This window comes from Montipora foliosa, chromosome 12 (assembly GCF_036669935.1).
Source record: "Montipora foliosa isolate CH-2021 chromosome 12, ASM3666993v2, whole genome shotgun sequence".
In the NCBI taxonomy this organism is placed as follows: domain Eukaryota; kingdom Metazoa; phylum Cnidaria; class Anthozoa; order Scleractinia; family Acroporidae; genus Montipora; species Montipora foliosa.
Window position 1 is genome coordinate 7,522,043 of NC_090880.1, and position 23,665 is coordinate 7,545,707.

Sequence of the window (23,665 nt, forward strand, 5' to 3'; positions counted from 1 at the left end):
TTAACCCCCGTGGTTATGGTACGCGGCTTTTTATAAGAAAGACACCTGATTGGTTAGTTGCAATAAATCATTAGCTGCGCGACTATGGGCAAGAGACCAAAATAACCCTCACGGCATGTCTTACAGCTTAGAATAGATTGAAAAAAACTACTAGGGGACATGGGGGCATGTTCTCTTCCCTCACCCTCTCTCGGCCTTCATGGGTCAATTGAAAAGGAATGTCTGAAAACGGCATGGAAATCTGGTCCGCTGATCCAAAATCAAAGAGCGGCACCAGCGCAGAAAAATCTGCTAAGTGCTTTAACCACCTTACGTTTAATATTCTTATAAATACACGTGTCAAATATCTCAATTAAATTTATAAGTATATCGTGTTTATCGTTGGATATCTATCCTCGCTTGAATGTTTGTTACCAAGGTACGAATATATAAAACAAGCAACCGAATAGAAAAAAAAAAGCATACTGAAAGGAGAATTTTGTATTCAAAGGTCTGATATTACGATCAGCCCTATGTAGGAGGTCCGTGACCACGAATCGTCACAGAATTCGGTGACATTGTTTTCATTTCTGTTTTGTCACTGTTCTTTGGATTTATGGTAACCCGTTGCTGGATAATCATTACAGTCCTCCAAACGGTCAGAGGAACGACTAAACTAGAAGCAATCCCTTCGATTATTACTCAGGTATTTCGAGAATTCCGAAAGAGCATGTTCCATAGTTTCTTTTAGTTCACAAAAGAGAAGCTCCTCTTCAGATGCAGAAAAAATTGGGCAGGGATCTGTGTGCTCAGTATAAACAACCTTTGCGCCCTCGCCATATCTGGCATCAAAAGTCACCATTTTGAAGTCTTTTATGTTTTCCTTGGCGTTTTTTCCTGGCAGTCTCTGGATTTCAAATGCTTTATTCTCTCCAGAACTTTGAGATTTGAAAATGTCATCTCGAATTTCGATGGTATGGTGAAGCACAGGATCCTCCTTCATTGTTTGCACTTCAGGTTTTTCAGATTTCACCTGGAGCGTTTTGAGAACATTGGAATTTCTGCGGATAGTCTGTCTGTGATTGACTCTTAGGATTCCTTGTTCTTCACATGAATCTTCGGTGTTGTATATAAAGCTAAGATTTTTTTGGCCTCTTTCTGACCGATCAGTTGACAATGTTTCATTAATGTCATGAAATTGATGATTTCGAATTAGAGGTGAGGCAAACTTGCGAATCGAAGACTGAAACCACCTGTTCAACGAATTTTTCCGTAAGCTTTGTCTAATGTGGTTCTTTAAGCCTTTCTTTATGAAAGCAACAAATTCTTCTCCTTGATGTTTTCGGTGACTAGCCTGATGAAACGCCTCGTTTAAAATTGCAATGAACGTGTCTGTGAATATTATAGTCATGCAAAGCATGCAGGCCATGACAAAAATGGGAGCAAAACTGCCAACCAACTTGGAATGTTCTTTACCAATTCCGATTGCTAACTGAAGAACCGTACATAACGATTTGTAAAGTGTTGTGTATTCCTCGTCACGTGAACCAAACAAAAGTGTTCCAAGCTGAGCAAAACCAACCGCAAAGATGAAAATAATGACTGCAGAAGAACAAATGTAACGGTAAGCGGCCGCTAATGTCGACCTCATCACGCGTATATGACGGTTGAACTGTATGAGCTTAAGGCAATTAACAGTTGTCAGTACAATTGAGATGGATAAAATAATGCTTTCAATTTTCGTCCACTTTACAAGCTCCAGCGCGTTCCAAGATCCAAAAGGGTCATCCCGTATTCGCCGAAGGAAATTTCTCAGGCAATTCTCCTTCAAAAACAATAACAAAACAACACACAATGATGACACAAGCTGAAGGAACGAAACCCAGTTGAAGAACTTTTCGAAATACTTGCGGCCGTCTTTAGAAACTTTCACAACCTCTGTGATAAGCAACAGCAGTATTAAAATGGACCAAAAGAGAATGCACACAAGATAAAACGACCGAAATGAAGAGCCAGACGAAAGAAAGACGTACTGGGGAACAACGTCGATAAGTGTTCTCTTTCCACCAGTGATATGTTTTTCATAAATAATCATCACGTTGCTCAGTAACAGACTTGCGGGCTCAAATACAACAAACTCGATAATAACAACCGCTGATTTATCGTCAATCCAGGAGTTGTGTTCAATGTTCCCCTTGACTTTCAATGCAGTATCAATGTCGTAACCAAGCTTGGCTATGTACCCTCTCCCTCCGTAAGGAACCAGGTATTTATCTTTTCCGACAATAGACTCTGTATATCGCCAAGGTTCAGGACAAAATGTATAAAGGCGTTCATGCATATAATGTCCATTAATGTAGTTTGCCAGTGGTCTCCATCCAGGTATGTAAGGCGCGATGTCCTCGTTTGAATCAGATACATCTGACAGGCATCGGCTAAAGTTAGTGACACGTAACATAGGTTCTGCTTGAAATACTCTGCAAGACGATTCTACGAAAGTAAAAGAAAACCATTCTTACACATTGGCCAATATCTGAAACCAGAAATTATCTTTCATTTGTCTAGTACTTTTAAACAAATTAAATAACCTGCGGTTGAGGGCAAGTAAAAAAGAGAAACACCATTTATAAATACATATGCAGATACTTTGAAACTTTGCCATAGTAGTTGTAGCAGTACCGTCATCATCATAATTACCATGAAAATCATAATAATAGTAAGGCACTGTTAGGATACTGACGAGAGTGCTAGACATGCGAGCATCGGAGAATGAGTCCCGAGGACCCCGGATCATTAGTAATGTCCCGCACCTATGGGGGAAATATCGGTATAAGATCATCCTGGGAAAAGATGATGATGATGATAATAATAATGGTGATGATGATGATGATGATAATGATGGGGATAATGATGATAATGATGATGATGACGATAATAGTAATATGGGCACTGGAGTAGGAGAGGTTGTATCGTCAGCCTACCACGGGAAAATGGAGGCTCCCGCCGGCGCCCACAGGAGTCTAGGGTCGCGCCGTTGGCAAGTGCCAGCAACCCTTTTACCACTCCTGACAAGGTTACGGCAACAAAGGATAGATGGGACACTTGAGCCTTGATTGTCAACCTGTCCAGTAGTGGTGGTCACAAAATAAACTGGTACTGGAATAATAGATTGGACGAAATATGAACTTGAGGAAATGGACAGGAAAACCCGTAAGCAGCTGACAATATATCGTCCTCTGCACACCAGCAGACGTGGATAGATTTTATATGAGAAGATCAGAAAGTGGAGTGGGAGTAGAAGAATGTGTATTGATCGAGAACAACAGACTACTGAGATATATTGAACGAAATGAAGAGAAATCGCTAATGGCTGTCCATCAAGAACAAACCCTGAAAGAGAAATGCTGGGATGGCAAAGCGGCATTCCAAGAAGAAACAAAAAAAAAAAAATCTTGGGAACCGTCAACATGGACACTTCGTTAGTAGTACTGAGGAAAGCAGAGATGGGAAACCTAGGAGTGGTTGAAGAAAGGGAAACTAAAGAAGGAGCCAGAGGGGTTCCTAACAGCAGCACAGAACCAGCACTACACACCAACTGTGCCAAACGCAGAATTGACTAGCAGCACAGAACCAGCACTACACACCAACTGTGCCTCACTGAGGGCCTAAAGTGGCTCAGTTGATTCACTGGCACCCAAACAGGTGCTTGAATCCGATCAAAGTAAACTGCTTTGGGACTTTGGCATCCCAACAGACCATCCGATTGATGCTAACGGGCCTCTCACTGTAGACCAGAAAATGCCTCATCATAGATGTTGCGTGTCCATTCGATAACAGGATCGCTTCCAAGTAGAGAGAGAAAATCGAGAACTATCAGCACCTTAAAAGGGGATTAAAAAGGCTCTTAAAGTGTAAAGATGTTAAAATCGTGCCAGTCATAATTGGGGCCCTACGTAGCCTCCTAAAAGGTCTGCATAAATGGCTTGTGGAGCTTAACATGGCTGGTGATGTTGAGCTGATTAAGAAGATATGCGTACTGGGAAAGGCGAAGATCTTGCGAAAGTGTTAGATACGTGAAGAATGGAAGATAATAGGGAGGGGTAATAAGGTCAAAGCACAGGACGTAACCCCCAAAAAACCACTCTCAAACCGTTATTGTACCTTGTTTGAAACGTATTTGACGAATTCTTGGGAGACCAACTGTATAGCCAATCTTGCTTCTTATGAGGCCATCCTCATTATAAGATGGTAAAGTTCCTTGTTCGTCGTATAAACGGGAATCGTAAAGAGCTGTGACGAACTCTGCATCAAACCAGGTCCAAAACGATTGGGAATTCTTCACCTAAGATAAAGAAAATATATTTATATTCATAACCTGCTAACTAAATTACACAAAACTGAGAAAAAAAGTTTAAAACCTTGCTATATATTTCACCTGATAAAATCCGGCGAAGGTGTCCTTGAGTGACTTTGTAAGCCGATGACTGATTGGAGTGCGGTTTGCATTACACACAATTACAAGAAAAACTATAAACATAATGTAAATAAAAGAGTCTTTAAAGAAATGTCTAATTTTCCTTTGCTGTTGCATAGATTGTCGTGCTCTCAGTATTTCTTCAATAGGAGGCTGTGGAATGTGAATAAGTTCGTCTTTGTGGTGAAAGACTAGTAACTGTTGACACTCCATATCAGTAACCTTGCTTGTCGTTGGTTCTTGGTCTATTAAAGACACGAGCAAAGTGTTAATGATTATGAAGACTGGTTCCATGATCATGATATCTTGAAGGACTGATATGGCCACAGACAACAACCACTGATTTGAGACTTCTGCTCCCCATTGGATGCTATAGAGTATCGTAACAACACCCGATGAGAAAGAAGCCATTAAACAGACTACCCAGCCGATTACGATGAACCAAGAAGGTAAGAACCCACGCCTTATTTTTTCCTTTAAGCCGAGTATTCCAGCACCCTCGATGTCAACAAGTGGTACTGCTCTTTTGATATTCCTAAATACCATAACCGTTAAAACATTGACCGGAAAAATTATAAGCCCGGACTGCATCCCAATGACAATTTGTCTCCAACTAAGTTCCAGTGAACCAACTTTAAGAGAATTCGAATCCGTTTCACCTTCAAGGTGATAAAACATTGCACCCGTTACCAGCGAAACCAATGTCACGGAAAGCATGCACGTTAGACGTTGGCATCGGGTGAATTGATTCTGTGGTGGTAGAGCGAAAAGCGACAAAAGGAGATGCTTGTCCGCAAAGTTTGCAACCACGTGCTCTTTAAAAATTCGTCCGAATCTCGCCAGTTCTTCTTTGGGTGTGACTTTGACCTCAATGTCGATTTCACCGTCCATTCTTTCCACAGCAAGCCATCGATTTGCTGAAAAATGCCACTTCTCCTCAGTTGACAGGTATTCAATAATAACATTGTACAGAAACCAAGAGGGGCTTTTTCCACTGTTATCATGCCAAATTTGTATCTTGTATAGTTGTCCCAAACAAACTGGAAGGTAAAGTTGGAATGTGTTCACACTTCCTCTAGAAAACAGTCTTAGTTCTCGCAAGGGATCCATCAAATATATTTCATCACTACTTCCCTCTTCACCAAAAAGCTTTACGCCAACGCGAGCTGTGGTGCCATTCTGATGCCAAATTCCTGTATGAATTGACATTTGATAACAGTGGACGTTTTCTTTGAGACAGAGCTCTTTTCCAAAAACGCACTAAAATATAAGCAGAATAAAAATTGAACGTTGATTTCACTCAATCTGTTTCTCTAATTTAAGTCAAACTACGCGACCTACAAATCTTCTTTCACGTGCACTGTGCTTGATATAACGAGAGCATTGATTTGAGAAGTGAAAACGGCTTCACTGCCTCGTTGCGGATTGTTGGTGAGTAGTTAAGGTCCATTGTATTCCCGAATCGAAACACCGAAAGAACGAATTTGGATATATATCATAATAATTAGAAGCTCACGGGCATTTCAGGGCCATAGAAAACATATATTGAAAATCGCTCCATGCAAACACAATCAATGAATTAATGTGGATTACACCAGGACATTTACTCAGGAACTACAAATTGAAGTAAGGCAACCCACAGGCAGCGCAAGCTCCACGATTTATAGCCTTTGTATAGAAAAATTAACTTTGAGCTTATAAATGGTAAAATAAGCTGTAAATGTAGAAATGAACTTCACTTACTTCTACGTACAGTTGTTCTCGTCTTTTCTGTGCAATCGGAGAGCAAACTTGTGTCCGTTTTAGACGGGTTTGTGGCTTTCGAATTTTTACGATGCTGTGTTGTCATTTCCCCTCATAAAGAGAAGAAAGGCTAGTGACTCGCGGCCACCTCGTCCCACAAATTGCTCTCGCATCGCAAAGCAACGGTCCGAATCGCCATAAAAACACCACAGCCTTTAGGCCAGATAAATTTCCTGTCACATTAACTCAACTCCGGGACCACACAGCGATTTTTGGCTTATAAATTCCAAATAATCTTCCCATGCGTTCAGCTAGATGTGTGGGTACGGCCGTTATAGCTTGATGGCGATCGTATTACATTCTGCACTCTTTATGAGGGGAAATGACAACTAACGGCATCGTAAAAATTCGAAAGCCACAAATTCGTCTAAAACGGACACAAGTTTGCCCTCCGATTGCAAAGAAAAAACGAGGACAACTGTACGTAGAGGTAAGTGAAGTTTATTTCTACATTTTCAGCTTATTTTAGCATTTATAAGCTCAAAGTTAATTTCCCATACAAAGGCTATAAACTGTCGAGCTTGAGCTGCCTGTGGGCAACCTAATCAAATAATATTCTCAAGTAAAATGATATGCAAATCCCACCTTCACTTTGTCCTTTTGATCAGCTTTTCTCGCAAACCACAGGCCCAAAAAATAAAATGCAAATATGAAGCAAACAGTTCCGAGGACAAAGCGGTTTTCTGCTGTAAATGGAGTTATTCTATTGAAAATGTCTTCCAGATCGATTTTGTTTGGAGCAACAAAAAACTGTGCAGTAAATGATGTCAAGTGATTGGTCAGACAGGTGACATTGGTGTCATTACTGTCACGAGCCACCTAAAATAAAAAAAATTGATCAAACAAAACATCACCAAACCATGTCACAAGACTACTAAAGCATTCGATAAGTACTAATGAGCCTTTTCCTAAAACGTCAATGTTTTCAGAATTTATTGTAATCTTCCTAGAGATATTAGGACGTAGGACGGCGGGGTACTCCTGAGGCGGTGTGGTTTTCGCGTCTTTTGTAGTATTGACCGTCGAAACTGCATAAGGCAACGGTTAAAAGGAAGAGCTTACAGTTGAGGTTTACCGTTCAATTTTTTCAGAAAAATATGAATCACAGAAGTTGAAGAAAATGATTTTTTTTTTTACGTCAACTTAACTTTCTCCTGCTGGTTGAAAAAAAAAAAGTGCTTACTGAAAAAAAATATTGTTCAGTTTGGCTGGTGATTGATTGCATATAAGAAGTTTTCTGCGCTTGCTGAAAAAAAAATCGTTTCAGTTTGGCTTGTGATGGCAGTGACATCGACTCGCAAAACGGTGCAGTTTACGTTTCGAAAAAAAAAATAATAATAATTAATAACCATTTTTCGGGCTTTGAGAACCCTCTGCAAGTGAAATTACCGCGCATTCTGTTCTCCTTTTGAAGGACATCGAATCTAGCCGCGCTTAACTACTTTAAAGAAATTTTAAATGAGAAACGTTCGCTGCAATCGCCCTAGGGCCCTTTATATTCACCCCACCGCCCCACCTGTCTGGAGAGTACCATAATAAAATCTACATTATCGTAGCCAACCTGGCATCCTCGCGCGGACCATTCGTCATTCAAAGGATCCCAGAATACACAGCTTCTCATTGTCACGTAGATGGAATAGTTAACATCTGTTTTAGGGTTAAACTGGCGCGATGTATCTTGCGGGGGAGTAGAAATCGGGGGTGGCTTCTCTGTAACACAGAAGTCATTGTTTACATCCGAATTCATTTCATTCTTTCCACCATTTTCCATAACCGACGTTGTTGTCATATTTGAAGAATCGGTGTTAATCTCAATGCCAATAAAGTGGTGTCCAATAGAAGCTGTATCATTAGGTAGGATATCAAATTCGTAAGGATCTCGTGTAGAGAAATTGTTGTTTTCTTTAATACCAGCATTTGAGAGTGTGACAAAGGCTAAGTTTGGCAAGGCAAAGTGCAGGTCATACTGTTTACGCGTTGGCCTCCATCCTTTCCTGATATAAACACTCAAAGTTAAGGTGCTTAGCGGTTTAATTTGCACGGTAACTGTCGCCTTTTTCGAAGGAACATAAATGGAATGATAACGCATTTCTCCCACTCTTAAGAAAAACGTGCTGTCTGTGGTACGAGCTATGTCAACCTCCTGAGGCTCTTTGGAAAACGTGAGTCTTATCGGTGTGTTAAGATCAGCAATCCTCAGTTTCTTTCCATGTCTGTTCCACATGCTGACATCGATCACTGTGAGATTTGCTGTAATAATTCCTGTCTTCCAAGTGAAGGGATTTTTTTCAAAACGGATGAACTAAAGAAAGAAATTTGGGCAAAAAAAAGATCTGCGCAAACGAGAACATTTCTAAGCACCCGCTATTGTCAGGATTCCACGACCAGTAGCACACAACTAGTTCCATATAACTCAACTATGTCCAAACATTTTCACAGATTTCATACGCGAAATTGAACCTTTCCACCCAATCACAAGCCTTACAAAGTTGAGATTGAGATTGAGAATGGTTAGAAGTATACGGTATAGGAATTTTAGCTGAAACGGTCGCCAAAAAATAGCTCCATCTGTAACACCTCCGTGACATAGACCTAGCATGGGCACTGAGTTGCACGCTACTATTATGGGCACCTGGATGACTATGTTTTAGTTGTGTGCGTTAACAGCTTTCATCGATTCAACATGACGCCTGTTATTACCGTCACAGAGCTGGCAGAGACTCAACGATTTATCCTCAAATGTCAGTCATTAATTTTACACAGGCAACAAGTGACAAACCTATAATTTCATGCAGAAAAAAAATGGAGATTCTATGTTGATTTCTTGAAATTTTTCTTAATGCACAAAATCAAAACATGTCCACACTAGCTAACTGTTGCGTGATAGGACAACTGTCGATAAGCCACGAGATTGTAGAAGCTGAGCATTGGGGATAAAACTTGATAATTCAGTGTTCGTGGATCCTTGTACAACTGTAATATTAAAGTCCGCAAAATTTTACTTGTGTAACATGTTCAAGAATCGGCGATTTGTTACATTTATTTTTTTTAAGGTACCCTTCTTAGTTGATTCCCTCATCAAGTGAAGACTAGACTATTGCAACTTGCTCAGCTCTGAACCTCATCTGTTTTCTAAAATTAATATGCCTTGAGTCGCTGTACTTACGTTTGCTGCAACATTCCTATGAAATGCCTTTTTCCTATCAAATGGTTACCTGTATGGCCTTTGCCAACTTTTCTCTTGTAATTCCAACAGGAAGATAAATGTCATCGCCTCCTAGGTGAAATACTTGCTTATCAACTCCAGAGTTATTCACTTTTTCTACTAGCACGGTTATACCAGTGGTGTCTATATTGATGGCAGTTAGATTTTTGGCATGAATCAGGAAACGTCTCGCTGCACCAGCGATGCTCTGAACTGATGCAACAGCTCTTCTCGTAAGGTTCTGAAGACGGAGAAAACAATGCAACGAAATAAGTATCAGAGGCTCAAAACACTAAATATTATCAAGATGCACGGTAATCAAGTGAATTATTCTTGCAAGAGAACAATCGCGGAAAAGGGAGAAAACAAAGAGTGACTCTCTTGTCAGATCTTTGTAAGTCAAATCAGTCCACCCACTCTGTAATGTTTCCTTTAAAACCCTAGTTAGTGCCCATAAGACGAAGCTAGCCGTAGCTGAGGCCCTAGCTACATTTTCTTAGTATGTTAGAGCGTGTTACGTGCATTGTAAATAACATTTTGTAGCTAAAAGAAGGTTTTTAACGTGTTTCATGACAATATATAGCAATGATAGTTACGATCTAACCGGATTTTACAATGATTGAACTGACAGCCGGGATCCTCGCACTTACCTGGACAGTTTAAGCAAATGTCTTTTAAAGACACCGGAAAAAAAAAATCAGGTCGCTTCAACGAAGTTCGAACCCACTATTCTCAATTTCGTCTGTAACCCGCACTTCAACCTTTATTTCAGTATGGCACACTACGAATAGCTACACGGCTCAAATTTTATCCATGAATTGTCTATCATTGCAGAAACGCTATAGAACAGTAATAATAACTTTAAAATATTGTTTCTTATGTTGCGCATTTTCCACAGTAGGTGATCAAATGCGTGTTACGATTAGGTCATTAAAACTAAATAATTATATAAAAGTTAAAAAAAAGATTACAATATGCAATATGTGATAAAGTGCGGTAAATCACGTAATTAAAAAGAAACATTGAATGAAAATCAGGAAAATGCATTGCATTGTATTCCACAGTTTTGGTGGAGCGATTTGGAATAATATATAACTTAAAGTGGCTCCGTTGCCGGTAAAATCCGTTCCCAACGGTTTTGTCTATGATTGTATTAAAGTAGGAAACCTGCTTTGAACGCTTATAACTCTCGTAGTATTTAACATATGGCTTCCATTTCTTATTCTGGAAATGTTCTTATAATGTACTTTCCAATGCATAAATAAAATCTCACAATACTGAAATTTGTTTAAAATCATTATTTCAGACTTGCGTGAGGCTTCATAACGTCACTCCAAAATCCATTCTGTTAGGAAAATGTTTACTATGAATGCCATGAAATTATGGTTTTGTTGTTTGATGTTTCATATTCGTTAAAAGAAAGTTTTCTTTTTTGGAAGACGTTGAAAGAATGCCAAAAACTGATTTATTTCAATCGCTTTATCAAGAATGGTGCGAGATGGAAAGACTAAAATAATGCATTGAAAGGAAGGCTAAATATTGAAACTGGAATGTAAAGGGCTTCATAGAAAATAGTAGTAGGCATTTCATGGCCATTTTAGCTTTATTTTAGGTAAATTATAACATTACTCCATAAAGAGAGCTTAAATTGAAATAAGGTACCTAATTAACCTTCACGTCTACATGGTTTCAATGGAGCAATGTTGAAAATAAGTAGATACAATAACTTTTGTCCATAATCAGAGACACATTGTACGTATTCCAGTATGCTTTACATGTAATTCTTAAAAAAATTTCAATCAAATTCCCCAGGGTGAAAAACGAACATCAATCAAAAGTGTCAAAAAAAGCCCCACCGTGGGGCAAAGAATCTAAACAAACAATACTATACCACATAAAACAAATAAAAGAACAATTGGAACTGGGTATGTTCATGATTAATATGTTTTGCATGTTGAAACAGGTAGTACCAGTGACCCGTAAAATACTCTGACCTTGTGGCGGAATTTGATTTCTATTAGATGTGAACTTAAGGATAAAAACTTTCTCGAAATAGACAATATCTGCTTACAGTACAGTTTAAATTATCGGATTATGGCGACGAAAACAAATAAAAACTTCATACCTTTCTCCAACTGAAGCGTGACTTCGGGACACACTTGGTAACCACGTTTGAATTGATACCAGACTTCTTTCGGTCAAAGTCAAATGACCCGTCCCAGGGGTCGCTTCGCGATCAAAAGCCCGACAGGGGGATAGTGTCAGGCGTCAAATCTCCGCCTATTACCCGCACTCACCACCGCTGGGTTTACATTGATAGGTGCATAAGATCATAGTACAGTTCATTATTCCCTTGCTGTGTCGTAATGTTGACACTGAATGGGTAAGCGTATAAATGCAGAAACCGGTAAGATGATACTACTGTTACTACATGTTAAGAAAATGTATTGAAATGCGTAAGACAGAGCTTGAGGGAAGGTACAGTTGCTGTTTTTCCGGTAGGTTTTTCAGCTATAAGGTCCATCGTTTTCGATACTTGAAGAAAGACAATTATTATAACGTCCTCTCTGTCTCAACCATAGCTAAATATTTGTTTTATTTTCATTAAATACAAGACACTGATCTTCACCTTTGCTTTCTCCTTGTGTCGAATTCTATTTGTCGGACTATGTGTATCCTTGGCATCCTCAGAAACCATATTCAAAATGAGAGCAGCTCCTGTTAGAAGGGTTTTAGTTATATTTTCTTTTATGTTAAAGTCATGCTCACTTCTTTCTTGATGTAAGAATTTTACAGCCTTCTCGAGGAATTGAAGAGAGGTCTCCTGCAATTTAGGAGAAAAGAGTGTATTTTACTAGAAATAAACTCTACAGGAGATAGCCAAGGTAGTCGCGGCCAGGCTGTTAGATGTGCACCAACTGGACTCGTCTTTGGTCGTCTGGACCTCTAGCCTGAATTTTCGAGACGTCTCCTCCGTTCGCTCGCGAACGGAGTAGGCGGCTGAAATCAAGGCTATTTGAAATTCATCCCAAAATGACTAACTGGTTGCCTTTCTTCCAGTTGTAAGCGAAGACGCTAAATTCAATTTATATGAATACTATAATTTAGTATATTCTCCCGTGCTCTTTCTTGCTCTTGTTGTCATCATTCAGTCTCTTTTCTCTTGCGCTTTCTTCCGCTGTTCGCCACAGTAATTTCGTTTTTATATTCAGGCTCTTCCATTCTTTCTCTCCCTCTTTCTCAGTCTCTCGTTGTTTTTCACTGATATTTCACCTTCCCCTCTCACCGCCCTCTCCCCCCCCCCCTCCCCTTCTCTCAGTCGCTCTCTTTAACATCGGTTACTCGTTAGCTTGTTCTTTTGGTTGTCTTTAAGATCTTTTTGCGTTTTTGACTCACGCAATGTGAAAGGCAGACAATACCCATGCAACCTCTCTACAAAAAACGCGAGTTTCAGGCCATGCAACTTCATGCCTATGCAAAGTGTGATATCCGAGCTTATGTAGTTACGATAACTATCGAGCAAAGTTATTCCTTTACCTGAATTTCATGTGTAGTTTCCTCCTTAATGGTATTAATAAACACAATACACTGCGCCATTTGAACCAGCTGTTGAAGATTAACCAACTCCATTTTACTAATATCGAGGGTAATCTGACTCTTGACCTTTAAGAGAACAATAAATAACTACGATGTGATAAACACGAAAACGGACGGTGGAATAATTCAACTAAGTTCATGTATAGCTCAGTTAAGAGAAAAATTAGCGATGAAAAACGTTGCACTGGATATCAGAGCTTTTTTACATACAAATGGACAAAAAGGTCATGCGATGTTTTACGTGTGTATTTGACAGTTGATTGGGCTTGGAGATGTTCCTCGGTTTTTAGCAACAAATTGTATATAGGTAGATCGTTGTTCAATTCACTTGAAATTCGATTACCGCGTTCATTTCCGAGTTGGTCATTTTCATCTCTTTAACAATGTTTTTTAAATTCCACATGTTGTAAGCAGCCTCTTCAAATTTTCCCGAGTTTGTGAGATCATGAAGTATTCTTGTAGCTTTTAAAACTTCTGCTTTGGTGAGACTGTTAACCTAGGGTAAAAAAAAGAAACAACTTTTGTTAAGTAAGGCAGCTAAACAGCTTTAAACAATTTTAAGGGTCTTTCCTATATTGGAAGGATTAACTCATGTATCAACATTGTTTCACGTGTAGTCAATGTTTAATGGTACCATATGAAACATAGTTTATTTCTTAGCAGGATGCACTTATCATTGCAACGTAATAGGCCACCATAGCAACGATGATTTATTTTGGAATCTTTTTTTTTTTTTCACATGGTACCATAACGTACTGAACTTTGCTGTTTAGTGATACAATATTGTATGGTCAATCATTCTACGTAACTTGTTAAAAGTGTTGAAACTGGTGTTTTGATGTCACACTAGATAATTTAAGCGAGTGCATGGAAGTTTTAATGGCGGGTTAATTGCTATGTAGGGGAACCTGAGATCCCCGAAAACACCCATTCAAATCTTGCAAGAATTCATTCCATTTGTTTCACAAACGCTACTCTTAAATGCAGTTGTCAAGGTGGATCGTAAGCTCCCAGTCTTGTTACAGTGATTACACGAGGAATAGGCGTTTATAGTTACGAACGCTACTATATCGAGACTTCTTGATTTTGCAGAGGTGGCTTAAATGTTATCAATGTGTCTCAGTGAGATAGAAAGATCATACCCTATTTATATATGCACCGTTGATAGAACAAGAAGCGTACCTCGACAGTTGCACGATGAAACAACGGGGGAAGTGACAAGAAGGTGGCTTCAACTTGCAACCGAATGGTATAGTTTTCCACAGGGTTACCAGCGGGAAGTCTGAATTTCTTATAAACGTCTGTAATTTGAAAAATTACAGGTTTGCTTCCTGAATCCAGCGAGACTTTGAAACCATTACTTCCAGTGTCATTGTACTTGCCTCCTGAACACATTAAAGTGAATTCATCCAAAATTGCCTTCCCTTGTGTAGGCTTGATAACACATTTCAATGTTTGCATAAAAATTGCTTCGACAAATCCAAAGTCGTATTTGTACGAGCTTACACGATTAATACTTCTTACCATACATCTAATGTACATCAGGCCTGGCGTTTTGATAGGCAGTTTGTGGAGAGAGAGCTTATTGCTTCTGCTCACATCACCAAATTGGTAATTGCTTATGAAAATACCCGAATGTTTGTCTACAAATGCGATCTCCCAGTTGTACATGATGTCTTTAGTGAGTTTACAGCCACTTTTCAGGTTCGCAATCACCGTGAACGAAGGTGTCTTCGCGTTTAGTATCAAGACTTCCGCCTTCCAAGGATTTTTCCCCAGTGATATTGCGACGTCTGGTGGTTGACATGACCTTGTTTCTAAATAAGAGAATTAGGTGCAATAAAACTTTTTGTTGCCTTTTTCCAACAAATGAAATCATCTAAGAAGTGATCATTATTCAGTTCATACTCTTTGCGTGCTAAATTATCAAGTAATACATAGGTAAAAGTGATGACATGGCGTAAAGTCGAAGTGAACAAATTGGTGGGTACATATTACGATGGTTATTAGAATTGTATCTGGGCTTCATAGTATTTGCTTGCCTGATAAATCACTCGGGGGAAACCATTAATCAGGGAATCAGGGATGCCAGCAAAAATAATAATAATAATAATAACTGTCCCATGCATTAAACTAAGATTAATTCGTAAACCATATTAATTCGAGGCCAAACGGAACTAAATTAAAGTAATCTTCAGCCTTTTCTCACCTGGATACTGAAGTTGTAAAATGGCATTTACGAAAAAAGGTCTTTCATTCTGATTTTCCAATGCGTTTTGAAGGTGGGGTAGAATAATTGTTGTAGAAGATTCTAAACAGTAGACTGTAAGTTCAGCAGTCAATCCAGTTTGTTGCAAATCCCTTTCAATAAAGGGAGGACTGAAGTTCATAAAAAAAGAAATCAGCCGCCGTGAGTCAAGAATATAAAGAACTGACATAACTAAGTAATGGTAATAGGACTGAGTGGAGTCCCTCATCGTACGAGTGATAACAAAATCGAACTACCCCGCGGCAGAAGTCCGATTTGTTGATCGCTAGTATGATTACAGACCGAATTCGACCAGATGAAGTCCCCTTACCAATTAATGATAAAAATTACAATTCCCGAGAAAAGAAGAAGAGCCATGTTATGAAAGAAAAGAAAAGGGAACATTTGCATTGAAAGACTGACAAATTGGGCGCAAATTGTTTAATATCACCCTGAAAGAAAGAAAGAAAGAAAGAAAGAAAGAAAGAAAGAAAGAAAGAAAGAAAGAAAGAAAGACGGAAAGCCCAATTTAGGAGTCTGTACACTATACTAAGGTGATTGAAACCAAGTTGTTATTAGTTGATTTAAACTGCAACTTTGAATGTGATTGGTTGTTTTAAACTACAACTTTGAATGTGATTGACTTATTTAACCATCCCAACTTGGCAAGTGAATTAGTTTTTTTTTTTAAACCCATCACAGCAGAGGAAAATGTTTTTTTTTTTGTTTTGTTTTGTCTTTTTGTTTTTTTTTTTCTTCAATGATTAGAATCGTAACTAAGTGCTTCAAGAACTCAGTCAGTTCTCCGCGATCTGTGATTTTCTACTTGTGACTCCCTTCCTGCTTGACAGAACTATAGATTTAAAATCAACTGAAAGGTAATTTTCTCGCAGAAAGGCGATTTAAACATTTGAGACCAAATCAAATCGGAAGTTAATGGAATCTCGACTGAAAAAGAGTTTTGGTCCTGAACTGTTCTTAGAGAATCTCGCTCACCAACTTTACATTGCGAGACTGCAGCACTTCAGTCGCCATTTTTCAGTCAATCAAGTTTGTTGCAAACCCCTTTTAATAAAGGAAGGACTGAGCAAGGCTGCGTGGGACGTATTTTGATTTTTGGTCTGGAAATTAAAAACCATAGAGGTCAGCTTGCCTTTAATTTACAGGAAGAAGAACTTTTTGTTGGATTCAACACCCGTTTAAGGATTTGGGTTCACTTGAAAAGGCAGAAACTATTGGAACGTAGAAAAACGTTTGTATTGCGTGCGCGACAAATGAATTAGTTTCTTATGACTCAGCCGCTAACCGCTTGCGTTACTTACAAAGTCCTGCGCAAGCAACGAATTAAACTAAATTAAAGTATCTCGCCTTGTTTTCATTGCCAACTGCTTGGGTATCAAATAAATATCGGTGAGCTGATAAAAATATCTCGCATTTTCTCACGATTAATTTTGGTTTGGCCAAGTTCCAAGAGTAATACCAAAACCCTTCCTTGACTGGGATTCTTTAATGACCTTTTTAACCAGTTTCAAAGTTTTGAAGTTGATACTTTTGCACGTTGTTCCCAAACGTAGGCTCCGAAGGTAGTTTCAAAATGCCCGGTCGCCACCATGTTAATTTGCACAACGTTTACTGGGAAAATTTATTCCGTCACCGCGTGGTCTAAACATTAATCAACATTGCGTATTCTGTACTTTAGTTTTCTGTTGTTTACTAGAGCCGGAGTACGAAACTAACAAAACAATTATCTATTCGAATGAGGAAGAAAAGTTCGAAAGTGCAAGTGAAGTACGTAGCGCGTTGGCGGATGTTTGTTGGGTTTAAATTGGTGCAAATGTGAAAACTGCACTACCATGTTTATGCCGTAGCGAGATCCTAAAGGCATCGTCCAGCATCTCGATTTGCGATAGTGTTCAACGAGGGCCGTGTTGAAAACTACTCTCTTGCTAATTAAACATCTAGTCAAAGGAATTGACAATCTTATGTGCTACCTACTAAGCTCCCGCATGATTACGAAGGGAGCTTTCCTTGAAAACTTGTTTAATAAATATCTTTAGTTTTCCTCTGGTGTTAAAAAAGGTATTGTTACTGTCCTTCAGCCGTGCGATAAATGTTACTTTGAAAGCGCGGACGATTTCTTCGTTTTCAACTCATCTTCAAATTGTCTACAACTACAATTGTCCTAAGTATTTAGTCGCTTACTTTATACCAAGCCGCTCAAGTCTGCGAACAAGAACATTGAGAGAAGGACATTAATTAAACCCTCCACAAGTAAAAACTGCAACTGAACAAAGCACATCCCAGTATATTCTTCTGCGAATGATTATTATTACTATTAAATTGTGCGATTATCTTCAAATGGCGACCAACCACTTCAGTCGCTCATTTCACCCTGGAGTGGTACTCAGTTAAATGAAATGTGAGGTTCGTCACATTTGTTTTCAGACTGCTTGTTACAATGGAAAGCAAGGCAATGCGGCGTGTTAACCTTCCTTCAACGCATCTCCGGAACGCTTCTCAGCTAGGCCCAAACAGTGTGTGACAAAAATCGTAGCAGATATTTGTGTACTCTGTTCCATATAAAACACATTTTTGTCCGGTGTTGACAAACCAACCATGACTGAGAATCCCAGCAAACTTTGCGATTTAAAAAAAAATGGCGGCGACCGAGAAAATTTGAGATGCTACGAAAGTAGAATCGGAGGGCACAGCGCTATATCAAATCAAATTTGATACTCCAAACCGGTTTTACTTACAGGTAAAGAATAGTTTTTTTTTCTTTTTTTTGCCCTCATCGGTTTTCAGCCGAGATCCCTGTAACTAAACACTAAGTCACCCAAGTTTTAAGCGTTGATTTAAAAACGATAGCTTTTTATTTCAACTGGAATTTTATTATTTAATGGCCCACCATTACTAAGCTTAAAATCTTAAGAGAGCCAAAGACTAATAGGTTTAAGAAAACAACTGAATGCGTGTGTACGCGGCTAAATTAATATGCAGCACGAGAGTTTCGGGTTTTGGACTATTAAACTCGTGTTTTGCATTCACGTTAGGATTTTAAGCTAGTGAGTAAATGACGTCACTTTTCCCTAGATCCAAACTTCTGAGGTCCAAGAGGTCAGTTTTGAACCTGCGTAATGGCGGACTGTGAATTCCAAAACTTACGCTCAAAGTAAAAAGATGCTCAATCAATCAGAATTTTCTTTGTTTTGCCGATCATTTCTGCAATTGAACATGATGGAGAGAAATCTGAACACCAAGATAGATCCAATTAACCGCTATAATAAGACATCGATTATAAAACAAAAATCATGTCCAACCTGAACTTGTACAGTTTGACAGAGAGAAATCCTGGAATATCCACAAGGTACTTGTTAACCTAGGGATAAATTAATGATAATAATTAAATATGTGGCCTCTTTTCCACCTCCTTTTTTTTTACTTTACTCTTTAGTTTGAGCTTACGCATTGAAGAGACTCTGCATATCAAGTCGCACCACTGCCTTACGGTGCCAAAAAGAAAAAAAAAACAAAGACAAAAAATGCCCGTTAGAGTTCAAAGGAAGTTTAGCCATGAGTTCCTGAAAGTGCTTTTGAATTGATCCTGCAAGAGAAGTAAGCTGACAAAATTAATCGGGGATTTTTTTTTTTTTTCCGTTCTCAGTCTCGCGGCTAATATTTCCACTCTCGTGCAAAAGAAAAAAAAAAGTGGTATTAGAAAGAGGAAAAAAGGAAACGACTGTTTACAGTTATTTTTCTTTTTCAATGTTTCATTTTTTTTTCAAGAAAGCGCTTGTGTAAGAAAACTAATATAATAATGACAACAAAATCGCTTATTTTTAATCGCTTTGTTAAAAAAAAAAAAAAAAAAAAGATTAATTTAATTGTAAATAAAAAATATTCTTGGATGTGAAGTTGTCATTTTGTAGATCGGAATGGAGGTTCCTTTAAAACCACTCCGTTACGATTGCAAGTGTCTTGGAAGAGCATTCAGAGTGTCCAGTCATAGGTTTTCCATTGAATTGCTGCTATATAGTTAATTCAAAAGACGAAGGAGAGAAGTGATCCTCGCACATCTCTGGACAATTTAACTAAGCAATTGTCTCTTACAGTCACAGGAACATTTCAGATGGCTCTCAGTAACGGGATTTGAGCCTTTGACCTCTGCTACTACGAAGCAAATTGGTTGGGATCATTTGTTCCCGTAAAGAACTATAAAATGAATGTATATTTGAAGTGCGCGTTATAGACGGAAGAGAGAAGTGATCCTAGCACCTGGCTGGGTGCTTCATAGCTCAGTTTGTAATGCATTGCACTGGGTTAGAATTTTTCAGATGTCTATACGATACAATCGCTTAAATGGTCCCGATAGGTGCGAGGATCACTTCTCTCTTTTGTTTATAAACTGCACATTAAAAAAAAAAAAAAAAAATATATATATATATATATATATATATATATATATATATATATATTCTTTAGAATTATGACCCAACAATTGCAAACTACATTTGAAAAGCAGCCCCAGATGTCTTGCGTAAACAGAATAGTATACAGCCCAAATATATATTGTCTATTGTACCTCATACAAAGTCAATTCCTCTAATTCTTTAGTCTTATAATCTTGACGATCCAGGTAATTAAGCATGAACACGTGATGAAGAACGGTAAGCCAAACTCTGACGTGATAACCTGAAAAAGAAAACACGATATAATTCTGACTTAACTTACATTATTATGCCATCTTTCAGTCTCCCAATGTCTAAGTTGCTTGCATTCGAACATGATATTTCCGGGGGTATTTCTGACGTGTCAATGTGGTATTTTAAACATAGTCGGTTCGTAGGCCTGCTTTTAAGCTGCAAACAAAAAGGCTTTTGTATTAATTTTGGGAACAGATTTCTGTAATCACCTCCACGCTCCTACATTATCATCCGTTCGTTGTAGTATTCGTTTGTCTCACGATGCAGTCACTTCCACTGTAGATGGCGACGTTTCGAGGGCATTCTTCTAGTCTTCCTCAGGCGATAAGGTCTACTGAATACCGTCGACTGAATTCATCGGAAGTCACTACATCGAGCCGAGAGTAACTAGACATCACGTCTTCTGTAAACTTTCGACGCACTTAGCTAAACTACTAAAACTGTAAAATAGTTGTTCTAGAAAAATCACGTAATAACAACGTAAAAAAATTGCCGAAGTCCGATATATATTTCGATCTATGATCCTCGTCGCTATTTGGCGGACGACTGACGAGGACTGTAGATCAAATTATATATCGGACTTCCGCAATTTTTTACGTTTTTATTAAGTGATTTTTCTAGAACAACTATTTTACAGTTTTAATTATATATAGTTTAGCTAAGTGCGTAGAACGGGGACAGCTATTCTTAGAGTTATTTTCATAGAGTTATGTCATAGAGTTAGAGTTAAGTTTCCAAAATCCTGAATTCACGATTTTGGACTGCCAAAATCCTGAATTCATGATTTTGGAATTTAAGGTTTTGGACTTCCAAAATCTTGAATTCAGGATTTTGGCAGTCCAAAATCCAGAACTCAGGATTTTGGCAGTCCAAAATCTTGAATTCAGGATTTTGGCAGTCGTTAATTCTAAATCATAACTCTACTGAAATAACTCTATTGATAGTTAACCTCGCGTGGAACGTGTACAGAAGACTTGATGTCTAGTTACTCTCGATATTCAAACGCCTTCTTGGCTTCGACACATGAGATTTCACAGAGACACTACATTGAGGGACAAACGAATAATACTTCAATACAAGCGAATGCACAGTGATGAATAACAACAAGTACTTTGTAGTATCCATTGTTTCTGTCACTTCATATCGTTACTAGTGTCGGCATCATGATCATTAATGATTATTATTATTATTATTGAACAGTTTCACAGTAATTCCTGATGTTCTTCCGATATGTTAGCTATTAGTCGGGCTTTATTCCATAGCCTATGACGAGTCGGCTTCCAAGGATTTCCTTAAACTTTTAGCTGTTCCAAGCAGTGCAACCTCTAGCCCTTGCTTAAGTTCTATAGCGTTCCGAAAAGTTCCATTCCACTGTGCTTGGCACTGTTCCCAGAGTACTTACCGTGTTACGTGCAGGAATAACCAAGAGATGTCCGCGAACTAAGCATGAATGAAAACAATGTGGCAACGAGCAGTTACCCTACTTTCTCTATCATTTAATTAGTTATACACTGTTACATTTACTTCGGTTAAAGATTACGTGAAGCAGTTCGTAAAGCAAAGTGTGCTTACTGTCTTTCATGACTATTCAGGTATTGACCTTGAGTAACTTCGAACTCCAAGTTCCTCCGACTGTAGAATGCAACAATTCTTGACTTTCTTGATTCACTGGATTCTTTCTGTGTACAGAAACTCTCACGAAGGACTTCATAATAAACTCTGAACTCTTTATCTTCTTGTCTCTTTCTTCTCTCCGGATATCTCAAGGTCAAAGGTTATCGCTCCACCATAGCTATCGCTTCATCACAGTTATCGCATCCATCAATCACAGCCAGCCACGAGGGTTAGCCCTCGGGCAAAAGAGTTTTTTGCTATCATTTACAAGCCTGCTTTTATGCTTTTACTCTAAGCATCTAGAAAGTTCTGATGCTATTTATAATGTATTATTTGTGGAAACTGCTGAGTCACATCAAAGAAATTTCTGGAAAATTACAGATTGTTAGATAATTCTAGAAAAGTCTGGAATTGCATGACAGATAAACTAAAAATAATTCTGATCCTCATAACACTACAATAAAAGGAATAACTTTTGTGCAATCTTCCGCACGCCAATCATTAAGAGCCCATCATAATCATCATCATCATCATTAGCAAGCGGGCTCCTCCGTTGAAAATGGCGGGTGAAAATACAGGGGCTTGGTTACTAGTTTCGAAAAAGAGCCTGCAGCGATCCCTGCAGTTCATCAGTTCTGCCCGCTGCCGATCTGCCAAATCATCTAATCGAAACGAAAAAAAAAAAACATAAACCAAATATGGACAGTGGCTTGTCTTCTCTGAAGCTTTGTGGACCCGCTCATTAAGCAAAATAATGTTATGGTTTTTTCATCATTTTCCTTCAAAGTGCACAATTATTTACAAGGCTCGAGTTGGTTTATGAATAAACACCAAAACTGATTTTTTCCCTTTCTCAAGACTAACGTTTCTTTTGTCAGTTAAAACACTTTCCCTCTTAGAGAGGTTATGTTTAGAGATTATTGCACAAATTATTGCTCTCATAGAAATTGAAGAACATGATGTTAAGTAATTGCAAAACATTTAATACTTTTAATATTTGTGCCAGTCATCTTTGTAAGAATTCTATGAAATACTCCTTCTCACATATTGCCAATAAAATAGAGTAAAAACCCGCATATGAGAACCTAGATTTTTCCAACTTAACCTACATAGGTTCTTATAGAAATAGTATTTAGTGGGATTTAAGGCTGAGGTTCTCGAATAGGTTGTTAATTTGATAGGGGCTTTAGTGATCAGCAAAGCCAACTACTCTAAGACATATGAGGGAGACACATGGATCTGCATTCTTAATAACTGCAATGTGTAATCCAGTATTGGCGAAGACATGATATGGTTTTTATTTTAGTTCATTGTTTAAATCTTACTGAGCGAAACCTAGACTAAATTTTTTTTTTTGTATTTCATCTTTGCTTTCATTTTTGTAAAATAAGAATCTATTGAACATTTTAGGTTAAACAGGTTCTTAGGAAAAGGGAGTTTAAAATAAAAATCTTAGCCTGACAGTTTCTTAAACTGTAGGTTCTTATATTCTTATCAATAAAGATTTGGTAATGCAAAGACAGGCAAAAATTAACGATAAAAACCGACGTTTCGGTGTCTTCATGACGCCATTGTCAAGGAGAAATAAAAATTACATAGTTTGCGGCGAGGTGTAACATGAAATTAGCATACAGTGTTTGAAGCTAATTATATAAATACTTTTGCGCGAATTGAATCGCTTTGCACGTTCAGAGTGGGTTTTAGGTCTCTGATGAAAAGCATTTCATTCACCAAACAATCAAACTTATTTCTACACTTTTTCAGAATGCTAAATCGCCTCAGTAGGTCTTTTGGGACTTCGCCGTGCTGTTCGTGATAGTGTTTATATACTGAAGATGCCTTTTGTTTATGTCCATCCACACGTGTGTGTAAGTGTCCACGCGTATAGCCCACATAACCTGCATCACACAGGTCACATTGAAAACGATAAACGATAAACGATCGTCAACCAACAACGCGTCGTTTATCGTTTTCAATGTGACCTGTGTGATGCAGGTTATGTGGGCTATACGCGTGGACACTTACACACACGTGTGGATGGA

General features: G+C 38.4%; 1 protein-coding gene across 1 annotated transcript; it reads right to left on the reverse strand.

The window, feature by feature from the left end:
- Positions 1-618: 618 nt before the first annotated feature.
- On the reverse strand, positions 619-21,668 carry LOC137980628 (polycystin-1-related protein-like). The gene is made up of 14 exons (XM_068828080.1): positions 21,582-21,668; positions 19,889-19,998; positions 18,627-18,685; positions 15,268-15,437; positions 14,241-14,875; positions 13,402-13,554; positions 12,999-13,124; positions 12,091-12,285; positions 9,472-9,702; positions 7,818-8,558; positions 6,842-7,075; positions 4,415-5,713; positions 4,141-4,321; positions 619-2,469 (listed from the first exon to the last, which is right to left on the reverse strand). Exons 1-14 carry the CDS (start codon positions 21,589-21,591, stop codon positions 656-658), a joined length of 5,958 nt encoding a protein of 1,985 aa, XP_068684181.1. The 5' UTR covers positions 21,592-21,668; the 3' UTR covers positions 619-655.
- Between the last annotated feature and the right edge of the window lie 1,997 nt (positions 21,669-23,665).

Excerpts from the sequence above, each read along its gene's own strand:
- LOC137980628 (XM_068828080.1), bottom strand. Across the intron at positions 18,686-19,888 it reads AGGAATTGACTTTGTATGAG|GTTAACAAGTACCTTGTGGA; the intron begins GTACAATAGACA and ends ATTTATCCCTAG. Across the intron at positions 4,322-4,414 it reads CCTTCGCCGGATTTTATCAG|GTGAAGAATTCCCAATCGTT; the intron begins GTGAAATATATA and ends TCTTTATCTTAG.